Raw genomic sequence first — 12,045 nt, 5'->3', positions numbered from 1 at the left:
TAGGTCTGAAGTTGATGTTCATTGAATTGTGAGAAATTAATGATGCTGGCGAGAGCAAGGTATATTATGGGCTGTTAGCATGAAGGCTGCCTCCACACTACTCTGCCAGTGCACCTCAGTACAACATAGCTCTGCTGATGAGCTCCAGACTGCTTCGATCAGGCTGATTGTGTGCTGAACTTGTGTCCACTTCACAAGTCCACTAGATTAACTAGATTGAGAGAGAGAGAGAGAGAGAAACACGCACACGCGCGCGCACACACAAATAAATGTAGCTTGCTCCATACACAGCCTAGCCAGCAGAGGAATCCATGTCTTTCAATACCAGTGCAACACCTCCACTGGGCTACTGTGATAGTTTCTTCAGTCTCCAACCTATTGGTTTGGACTTTCCTAGTATCGCTTTCTCCTAGGTGGCGAATTCAAGAAGTTAGCCTGGCCTAAAGCTCAGTAAGATGGATCTCATAATCAGAAATAGTTTTCTCAGCCCTTAATCATGACAGGAGCTAATTGCCAAGACTTTTCCTTCCAATTCCCACACCAAGATAATATAGTTAATGGAGCCTTTCCAGTGGATTATACCCCAAGAATTATAATCCTAGAATTATGTCCATCATCAGCAAACCATCTCCCAGAGGGAAGGGTTGTGCAGAGCCATTGTTGGAACCAAACACTTCCAGATAATGTTCTGGATTCCAGCTTGTATTCTGTGCTATCATAAAGCCTATGTGCATATCTTTGAACAGTAACATCTAGAGAGTCTGTGTGGCAATGGGGGGGAGACTTAAGAGGGATAAAATGCCCATTCTCCAAGGAAAGACTTGATTTTTCTTTAATTTCTGGTGAATAAAGAAAAGGAATGTCCAAAAATCTCAGGCCTAGCCGACTAAAAATTGAAATATATGTTCATGGCAACTTGGTAACCAAAGCAACAGCCAGACACAAGAGCTGGAGTTAGTGAATGACGTTACTCAGTTTGCTTTCCCTGCACCTTTATCTCCTTGACTATATTTCTGTGCAGCCAAGTCAAGAATCCATGTGCCCTTTGACTTTGGTTTGAAATTCTTTCCAAGCAAGAGCTTAGCCCTGCTGCATTTTGGCTCACTTGGAAACCAGATTTAAGCTTGTAGAATGTAACCAGTGATTAACTTCCTTTCACTCAATTTGTTTTCTTCTCATCAATTTGTTTTCTGCTCCAAATGCAGTTCAGTCCAGACCTCCTTGGAGCAACACGAGGCTTTGGAGATGAAGTAGGGAGAAACAGGACTGTCTAAGAAGTGAGGGGGAAATTAGGGAAAGGAAGGGAAAGTGCTATTGAGAGAGCTGGGTTCTCATTACTCACGCTGAAAGTAGGCAAAGCAAACATACCACTTCCAATTTCTTTCCCTTTTACCCCTCTTACATTGCAGAGAAGAAAAAATGACTGCAGCCCGAATTAGAAAATGCCATAAGTGTGGGACTGGCCTAATTAAATCTGAGGGTTGCAACCGCATGTCCTGTCGTTGTGGTGCCCAGATGTGCTACCTCTGCCGAGCCTCCATTAATGGGTATGACCACTTCTGCCAACACCCTCGATCGCCAGGGGCCCCTTGCCAGGATTGTGCAAAATGCTCTCTCTGGACCGACCCCACGGTAAGTGATTAACCAATCATGGAATATTGCAATCACTGCTGAGTATTAATACCTTGTGTTAGGAGCTCTCCACCGTATGAGCTCTGTTTACAGATCAGCATAGGTGCAGGTTTAAGACAGCACAACCATTTCCTTTCATCAGGGCCAGCCAAATTGCTCTGGTAAAGGACCCCCACTCCCTTTAACAAAGAAAACACTGAAAAACTTCTAGTAAAGATGGTTCTCTAGTCGGGAATGCTAAGAACAATGATCATGGCATCTGGGTAGCGGGACAGGCGTGCAGCAAGGAGGAGTGAGGTGTGTATGTAGTACTTAGGGCAGCGGATGGGAGTTGGGATTCCAGGGATCTATTCCCAGTTCTGTGTCTGGCTCCTTGTTTGACTTTTGGGGAAATGGCTTGATCTCTGTGCCTGATTACCAATCAGATATGGGTATCGTGACTCTGGGTGTGGATGGATGAGTGAATGTTTATGAAGTGCCTGAAAGTCAAAAGTACAAAGTTACTGGTATAACGTATCAGTTATGTCCACTCTTGCTGCTTTTGGCAGGGCTTACATTGAGAAGGACTGGACTGTAGCTCTAACATGGGAGGCTGTAATAGGTATAATAACCAGGGAAATCACGTTCCTGAAGACTTTCATTTGTACAAAGCCAGAAAATGGGATGGGGGCAGAAGAAGGGAGTTGAGAGCTTCGTGCTGCCAGGAAGCAGCCTTAAAAGAGCAAAGCTGCAAGCCGGTTTTCCCAAGTATTTGCCTGAGCTTGACTGGTTCAAACTCTTCACCCTTGAAGGAGTAGCAGCACTAGGACCACAGTGGGTTACCAGAGCTTCACTGGTTCATCTTTATGCACCTCTTTGACTTCCTTACTCTGTGAACCGCCCTGCGTTGCTGCCATCCTTTAGGTGAACACCACACTGGCATCTCCACAGTCCCTGCAGGCTCTCAGGAGTTTCCAAAGAATTCTGAACCCAGCTAGGTTCAATCACTGGTTTAAATGCCCACCCCCCAAAAAAGTTGCCTTTTTCCTGACCTCTCCCAGCACTGAATAGTTTTGCCCAGAACAAAGCCAGACAATGAGCTAACTACACCTTTTCCCTGTGCCCCAGCCAGAGTACTTCTGATGCCTGTTCCTTCAGTGTCCAACTAGTCTAATTCCACTGGTCCATTTCCCATCAGGACACGATTCTGCAAGTCAGGAACAGAAAACCTTCCTCATTCCCACAAGGCTGCTGATTGTATTCAGCAATGGCATCTCTGCAGAGCCGGGGAGAACACGGGGGCATTCAAAAAGCTCATACTGTACTTAGAATAAAACAAAGAATATACTGTCATCCAGCCCTCTTCCTCTGTTTAATTAACCAGCGTGGCAAAGCAAAATTTCCCACTCTCAGCTGGAAGGGGGCACTGCCAACTTTTTTTGGATGACAAAGCATTGGCTAGCTGAGGAGTTGAAGCTGGGTGAGTTCTCCGTTCAGTGTGCACAGGGGTGCCATGAAACACATGGGACAGTGTAGGCTTTTAAGCTGAAATTGTAAATGGATTTTTGTGTATTAACTCCTTTTAAAAAAAAAAAAGTTTCAAAGAGAATAGGTGAAAGGGTTTTGGGCTAATTCAGCCTTGCCCCAGCTCTGCTCTAGCATGGGGAGTGGAGGTATAACGGAAAGAACAATACAGAGAAAGTAACCCAAGGTCAAGAAATGCAAGATGCAAGCTGAGTTGTGTATCTCATAAGGGGAAATTGAGAGAGGCTGAAGAACATCAGGAACCCTATCTGGTCTCCTATCCTCTGTCTTGATGGAGACCTCATTTCAGTGAATCGGTACCCTGCTCAGCACTGTTCCTCCTTGCTCCATGTCTGGGCACCATTGTCATTTGTGTGTGTTCCTTTCACCCCTTTGCTGTGTAATCCTTCTTACTTTTTTCTTTCCTTTCTAACCCTCTTTATTCCTTGATCAACAGAAGGCTCCATGCTGCTTGGTATGGAGTTGGAGTGTCCATGGTTGGATCATGTGCCCTTGTAAGCAAACTTAGTGCTAAGGGTACAGAAAATAAAAGCTTGAGCCACTCAGCTGCTTCCTGAATCTGCAGCCCTGTACATGCGAGCAGCTCCTGCCTAGCTATCAGTATTACGGAGTGCTGCAATCATGAAATGGACGTGTGCATTCAAGTGTGGCTTTTATTAAAGGCAGGGCAGATCTAGAAGCAAACTGCTTTCTCCACTTTCACTGCTCTTTTTTGTCTATAAATGTTCACCCTGGACTAGTTCAGCATCTCCCTTCCCGCCACTACTTAGGTTAGGGCAAACAGAGTTACCACATTCTGATTGTCTTATTAACAGAGCAAGAAATGGTAGCTATGGTGCAGGAGTCCACTTTGCACATTCATGAATATGCATTTTAACTTGCTGTTACATTTTGGGATGATTGATAGCCTTGGTGAAGAACCCAATATGGAGGTGCTGGTAGAGACCCATAGTTAAGACCAATTTCTGTTTTGCCCTTAAAGCCAGGAATTTAACCTCTGTTTTGCATGAAAAATACCATGTATCCTTCCCCAAACTTAAAACACTCAGTCTTTGAGTCTAGAATGAGTCTTCTGAGACTATACAAATGAATGTTAATTGGTTTGTTAAAAATTACCGGTAATTAAAAACTGAGTCCTTTAAAACATTTAGCATTTTCATTCTTTGTCCCAAATGATCTTACCAGAATAATGCAGGCACTTAAATCTTTCTATATAGTCAAAATAATTTAAATTTGGTCCACAGGCAATATTTTAAAAGGTTAAGTTGTAACTAAGCTATTAGTGATTGTATCTAATGGTTATGGTTCTATAAGTTACAGACAAGCTCAGGCATCTACTAAGTGTGGGGCCATTGTGACATATGGGATAATTTTAACCAATTATCACCTCTGCAGCTAATTTGCATTCAACAATTCTGTTAGTTGTCATGAGTTAGGGATATGAGGGAGACTGGACTCACATGCCAACAGCTCTCATTGGTAGACTGCTTGGCCCAGCTGTCACTTCCGATGTTCTGTGGCCACATGCTAGCTTGAAAGACTTTCCGTGGTACTGCAGCCTCAATTCCATTGCACACTTAGGCCAGGCTGCCTGGGGAGTCCTTAAAACAGTGTCATTGGGACTCTAGTTCCCTGCCCCCAGCACATACTGCTGGTCTTACTAAGGCCACCCTCTAAGCCCATAAATCAGTTGCAAATTATGGGCCAGATTTTACCAATATGCTCAGCTGGTCTGTGCTGATCTGATGATGCGACACAGCTGTAAACCCAAATGACTCATGGAGTTTGACTGTTTTGGTGAACCAGTGAATCTGCCCTCAGGAATTTAAAATTTTTTTAAATTTGTTTAATATTATCTGTCTTCAGATTATTGGAAATATTTCATGGTAGCCTTTATGGTGAGTTTCTTGTTTTGGGGTTATGACATTAACAAACACTTAGGAAATTCCCAGACACACTATGTTAAGCTGGAGTTAAAGTTGAGAGTATGTTTGAGTAACTTAAGGCAAAAATCATTCCACAGACGTTGCAGTTATCCCCAAATCAAGCATTATAAACAGAGGAAATTCAGAGTTAAGCTTATACATAAAAAAACTCCAGACATGTTAAGGTAAGAAATGTACAATTAAGGCACTCAAACAACTTTAACTCTGCTGGGGAGGAGTGGGGGAGGACTCTCTCTAAAACACAGTTTAGTCTAATGCGGGACCACAAACTCAAAAATACCTTAGTCATAATACTGTGGTTATTGCATATCATCCACTCAGGCCCTTCAAAACTGAATGGCTGCTATTTTAATAACTCTGCATCTCTTTGTGTGACAAATCTGAGGAACTGTCAGAGGTTTTGGAACAAATTGATAAAGCAAACAGTAGTAAGTCACCAGGACCAGATGGTATTCACCCAAGAGGTCTGAAGGAACTCAAATATGAAATTGCAGGACTACTAACTCTGGTATGTAACCTATTGCTTAAATCAGCCTCTGTACCAGATGACTGGTGGATAGCTAATGTGATGCCAGGTTTTTTTCAAAAAGGCTCTAGAGGTAATACTGGCAATTACAGACTGGTAAGCCTGACTTCAATGCCAGGCAAATTGGTTGAAACTATAATAAAGAACAAAATTATCAGACACATAGATGAACATGATATGTTAGGGAAGAGTCAACATGGCCTCTGTAAAAGGAAATCATGCCTCTCCGCTCTATTAGAATTCTTGGAGGGTGTACAATGCACAGTCAACCTGTGGAACTTGTTGCAAGGGGATGTTTTATGAAGGCCAAAAGTATAACTGGGTTCAAAAAAGAATTAGATAAGTTCATAGAGGATAGGTCCATCCATGACTATTAGTCAAGATGGTCAGAGACACAACCCCATGTTCTGGGTATCCCTAAACACCTGATTTCTAGAAGCTGGGACTGAATGACGGGGTGGATCACTTGATAAAGTGCCTTGTTCTGTTCACTCCTTCGGAAGCATCTGGCACTGGTCACTGTCGGAAGATGGCGTACTGGGCTAGATGGACCATAGGTCTGACCCACTATGGCCATTGTTATGTTCTTATGCCAGTGTGTTCTCTAGCAGCACCCCCCTCTTCCTGCAGTACTGCATCTACCCTGTCCCCTTTATGACACAGAACTGCCTTTATCCCCCTTTCCTGTTGCATGAAGGAACACACAAGAAATAGTCTGTGCCTGGTGCTCCTCAGGCTCTCCACAGCTGATCTGGGAATGATTTGAAACCAAAACCTTTAATCCTTTGGAAGTCTCTTTCATGAAATCATTTCAAGTTTATTAATAACGGCTGTGAACACACATACATGGAAAAGAGAGAGCATTAAAAAACCCAGAAAGGGGAGGCCCTGGTGGATAAACCCATTCAGAGTCATTTTTCTAAAGCAAAAAACTCAACCCAGAAATAATAAGTGGGTCTGTCCTTTCTCCTTTCGCGTGAGGCTGGCAGACATTTTACTGTGACGTTCAGTAATTAAAGACGGTATAAAAAACCCTGTAGATAAAACAGTATTTTGAAAAGCTTTATTGATAGCGTAAAATAGATTCTATTTTGGGAGCTGTGGTTGGGATTTAGCCTCTGTCTGTGACTTGTGAATCTTTCCTTTATCCTTTGACACTGCAGTTTCTCTTCCCTGATGTTTTTGGCTTCACTGTGTGCATGCACGGGGCTGCTGAGGCAGTAGATGCATGTGCTCTTTTCCTCCTCAAAAGCATTGTCAGAATTTGCTTTCCATGTGTTGCAATGAAAATGTGCTTTCCCTAGCAACTGAAGTGAACCCAGCTCTTTATTTAATCTCTCCACGAATCTGCCACGAGCGCTAAGTCAGAGCCATTCTCTTCCTCCGTGCTTGGCGTAATGCTTTGTGCATTCCTCTGACCTCAAAGGGGAGGCACCTGAAAGAAAGAACCTTCTTTCTCTAAGATGTAACCAGATCCTTCCCTTGTTTTTGGAACCCCTCCTTAAAATAGAAAACCGGTCAGCTAACAGTCCAGCGCTCTTCTTTGTTCTGCCCTGTGTCACGTGTCTTTCATTTGACTGGTAGAACTTGGTGAGAGGCTGTTTGCCTACCCATGTATTGGATTTGGGGCTAGTCTACATGGGCAACATTAAAGCGCTGCCGCCACAGCGTTTTAACATGGCTTGTGTAGTTGTGGCAGAGCGCTGGGAGAGAAACCACCTCCACGAGGAGTGTGGCCCCCAGCGCTGGTGCATTGTCTACACTAGCGCTTTACAGCGCTGAAACGTGCTGCACTCGGGGGCGGTTTTTTTCATACACCTGAGCAAGAAAGTTGCAGCGCTGTAAAGTGCCAGTGTAGACAAGCCTTTAGTCTTCTGTTGCCATTTGAAATGCAGAATATTTTAATAGGTCTTGAGCAACTTTGTGATGTGGTATCTGCGGTCAGGGCCTAATCGCTTTTCGCTTGGCACCTCCTTATATTTCATATATAAGAGACTTTTGTATATAAGGACCAAGGTAAGCAAAGTCCCCACCCCCACTACCACCATCACAGAAATGGATCTTGTGCCTATGTGATCTCAATGTGTGAACCCTGCTTGGTGCTATAGAGGAGGCCAAGAGAATCCTAGATTTCCTACTACTAACAAGCCCGAGGGGACAGGATGATTTCTTGTTCCTACCAACTTGGTGTGATTAGTTTGAATCTGTGCAGCCTGTGAACAGACAGACTGGAATTATTGGCTGATGATTTATTTTTTTTCTCATTAAATCTGTTGGGATGTGTAACACTGACAGACAATATCAATTGTGCTTGCTGCTTTGCTTGGAGGCACATCCTGTTTTTAACATGGTTTTGTTGGCACCCAAGGATTAGTCCTTCCTAACCTCCTCCCTGGTCTTGGCTACTAATCCGGTAAACTCTGCCAGTACAGTAAGGGTGCAGAATCTTAACCCTCTGGTTACTTTGTGGGGGAAAGGGAGGGCGCCTTGTCAATGATTGTAAATAGTTTTTGTCATGTCTGGAAACATTGGGTTCATCTTTTGGCTTCACCTAATTAACACTAGCAATTATAGGCTCACAAAAATTGCCAGATCAGATTAGTGGTTCATATAGTTCAGTATCCTGTCTCAAACAATGGCCAGTACCAGATGCTGTAGAAGAAGATGCAAGAAATGCTGCAGCAAGCAATTATGGAATGACTTGCCCGTAAGGAACTTCTTCTTAATTCCCTTCAGTTAGAGGTTGCTTTATGCCCAGAAGCATGGGAGTTTATAGCCTTTCTAGAACTCTCATTCTTTTAATCTTTCCAATTAGAACTCTGGATGTTCTTGTTATCCATGCAAATGTCCAGTACTGTTTTCATTCCCCGAACTGTTGCTCTCAATTATTGTTGTAGTGAGCGCCACATAAGTCTGTAGTGTGGAAAATTATTTGTTCATGTCTGCAAATGATGCTCAGAAACTGCCTACTCCTCTCAGAAACCCTGTGTGACAGATTAGTGTATGTCTGGATTGTCTCCATCATTCTGCAAACTCTTACGTTTTATGAACATCATTTTGCTTCTAAAATGCACCGTGCCTTCCTTTTTTAACCTCTATGTTGGACTGGGTTATCCAGTAGATGTTATCAGGGTCTCTTTCTGCTCACTGGGAGAGCAATCAGGAGTCATTAACCTGGATGGTCTTGCAGTCAAATGGAAGCACCTTAAAACAATCAGCTGGCTGCAGCCAAGGGGCACCAGTTTTCCCAGTGTGGACTCCAAGTGGGCTGTAACAAAGAAACAAATCAACTGACAATGGATTTGATGCTCCTTGGTGTGGGGAGGTGAAGGGGGGGACTGAAACTTTTATAAAAGGGAGATGCTCTCGCTTACCGGAACAAGAAGGCATGACTGAGTGGGGGAAAGGAAGCTCCTGGAACCCTGAAAGGACTAACCAAACCACAAAGGGCTTTCTGAGCAGTGAGGACACTGGAGGGAGAGATTTGAATGCATATGTTTTATTTTTCCATAGATCTATGTATCTCATGTGCTTAGTCTATGTAAAGAGTGTTTGATTTAGAAATTCCTTTGCAAAGTCTGTGCATCCATTGCTTTAACTGTCACATAGTCTATGAAGGATGAAATAGTAATTCGAAGGGTCCAGCTTTGGGGAGATTTGGGATGACCAGCATTCACTTCAGGGCCTAGGCAATTGGACTGTGGAGTCCAGTTTCCCAGGAAGGAATGCTAGATAGAGGTTCTGCACCCCAAGAATGTGCTTAGAGGCCTAGAGATAGTGCTTCTGACCCTGCAAGATTAAAATCAGGTGGGATCCAAGGTTTGGATCGATCACAGCAGCCTGGTGAGCACAAAGGGAAGCTCATCCAGGGTTGTGACCTCCTATGGCAAGTTTAGTGCCCAACCACCTTTTTTAATAAAAAAGATTGTTACTGCTTGCTTCACGCACGGCTTCTATCAATACTTGTTCTAGCGTCAGTGTAGCTTCTGTTTTGCTATTTCCATGAAGTGCTGCAGTTCAAGTACAAGCAGAATGGCTAAATTTCCAACACCGTGTACAGCTGCAAAACTTACTGGTATTTATATCACTCCTTTTAAGAACTAAAGAGGACTGATAAATCTGTGTATAAGCTACAAATAGGAAAAGGGGGGGAATCTATTGAACGCCTGCTGTCCCAGTAACAACAATACATCTGTGGTCAATAAATGCCCAGAGGAAGTATCTCCATTGCAGAAGGTTATCAATAAACCATGCTGGAACATCACACCTGAAGCTGCACCGGATGGCTTTTCAGAGCAAAGAACAGCTGCAGGTGAAGCACTAGTGCAAACTGTTCTTGGGTTTTTGGGGAGGTAGGAGTTGGGGGGAGGGAATAGCTTTGCCTACAGTCTTTATTCTTTGATTATCAGGGGATCATGGAATAGCTTCTGCTTTAAGGGAATAGCAGTAAAATGTGAAAACATTCCTGTTATAAGTGGTGGTTATTTACAGCACTAAGAGCTCTGGAGTAAGAATTTGTTTTTTCAGATTTTAATTCTGACCTGTAACTGCACATATAACAGTCAGCGCTTTTTGGTGTTAACTTTCTTCCACAAGAATGTCCTAACGTCTCTTTTATTGCTCTCACATTGCATCAGTTTTTGTGCCTCAGTATTCCAGCTGGTATGCATTTTTCTTAAATACTGACAATAATTAAACCCCATTAAGCACTTGCCAAATCTAATGTTTTAATGCAGGGTTTTTATTTTAAGTGGGAAAGTGTGTTTTATTGGCTTTTTTTTTTTTTTGGTACACTTACATTAGTAGACATCACTCTTCTAGAAGATGGATGCAAAATGGTTCTAGGCTAAGGCTTTGCAGTGCACAAAATGTGGAATTAATTATAAATATTCCTGAAATTTGGATTTCACAATGGAAAAGTTGACTGCTTCATTGCTGCCCGACTGCTTCAAAATTCAGCAGCTAACTTGTTAAGCAGTGTCTCTTTCTGGGAGCATATTAAACCTGTGCTCTGACTTGCACTTGGCTGCCTTTGGGTTTCTGGATTGATCTTCAGATGTTGCTTTTGATCTATAAAACCCTAAGTGGGCTGGGGCCTACCTACCTAAGAGATTCCATCTCTCCCTGCGCTGTGCTGCTGCAGTTGTGGTCAGCTGAGGCTCTGAACAGAAGCCCCTTCAATATAAGAGAGGCTGTGGCTGGCAGTGTGTTTTTCAGGCCTCTGGAACTCGCTTCTTCCCCTGGGTCTGTAACAACCGGAGTTTGTTAGTCTCCAGGGTGTGCAGTAAGGCCTACCTTTTCTCTGTGGCTCCTGAGGAAATGGGTTGTAGAGAGAGCTGCTTCAGGACTCTGGGGATTGTGTGCAAGTTAATTTTTAATTGATGGTGTTGCTGTGTATTTGATCTGGGGGAATTCACAGGTCTATTTTAATGTATTTAAATGAAAAAGTCTATCTCTGAGCATTGCACAAGTACACTATTACACAGTCTAAATATTGCCCCGGTAGTGCATGAATACACTATTACACAGGCTAAATATTGCCCTGGTAGCCCTAATGGGCTAATTGGCAATTGAGGCAGAGAATAACAGTCAGGGGAGGCTCTAGGTATTTTGCCGCCCCAAGCACGGCAGGCAGGCTGCCTTCGGCGGCTTGCCTGCGGGAGGTCCCCGGTCCCGCGGATTCAGTGGCACGCCCGCGGGAGGTCCGCTGAAGCCACGGGACCAGCGGACCCTCCGCAGGCATGCCGCCGAAGGCAGCCTGCCTGCCACCCTCGCGGCGACCGGCAGAGCGCCCCCTGCGGCTTGCCGCCCCAGGCATGCACTTGGCGTGCTGGTGCCTGGAGCCACCCCTGATAACAGTGGTATGGTGGCTGGTTAGTTACCCAAACTGCAGTAGTTTAAATTGTTTTATTTAGTCTTGACCCCAAAGTTGAATCTCTGTAGTAGGGTCTCCTAGCAGAGGGAACTTGCACTGTTGATGTATCCACTTCAGATGTTCTCCATGGAATTGAGCTACTGTGACCTGAGTGTCCACAGAATCCACAATGTACACAGAAATTATACAAGTCAGCAGGGCTTTGGGATTGTCATTAAGTGACACAAAGCATTCTCTTTGCTCAGGAGGTAGGAATCTCCTAAAGATTAATCTTTCCTTGCTGAGTGGTGGTAAAACTGCATCATGTACATCAGGCGTCTGTGGGCCCTTTCAAGGGAGCTGCAGGGCCCCGTGGCTGAAATCCAGAGCCCAATCCCTGGCGCCCCCTGTGAGGCAGAAGCCCTGAGCCCATGGGCAGAGTTGGGGACATGGAGGGCAACTCCCTTCCCAAACAGTGGCACCAAAAACATGGCAGTCCCAGGGGAAGCCCCATCTCCTCTCCTCGACCCCTGGCCAGGTCGGAGGCAGGAAGCCAGGCAGTG

General features: G+C 44.2%; 1 protein-coding gene across 8 annotated transcripts in view; it reads left to right on the top strand.

Annotated features, from left to right (window-relative positions):
- The window catches only part of RNF216 (ring finger protein 216), a 110,381-nt gene that overhangs the window by 82,751 nt on the left and 15,585 nt on the right, over window positions 1-12,045 (top strand). For 7 of the 8 annotated variants that reach the window (XM_044979273.1, XM_044979265.1, XM_044979266.1 and 4 more), the window contains one exon: window positions 1,410-1,632. The exons of the other annotated variant lie outside the window; for it this stretch is intronic. In XM_044979273.1, coding sequence (XP_044835208.1) covers window positions 1,410-1,632 — 223 coding nt within the window. The remainder of the gene's footprint in view (window positions 1-1,409; window positions 1,633-12,045) is intronic. 8 annotated transcript variants of the gene reach the window in all.

Source organism: Mauremys mutica, chromosome 11, assembly GCF_020497125.1.
Source record: "Mauremys mutica isolate MM-2020 ecotype Southern chromosome 11, ASM2049712v1, whole genome shotgun sequence".
Lineage (NCBI taxonomy): Eukaryota > Metazoa > Chordata > Testudines > Geoemydidae > Mauremys > Mauremys mutica.
This window is presented reverse-complemented; position numbering and strand designations above follow the sequence as displayed.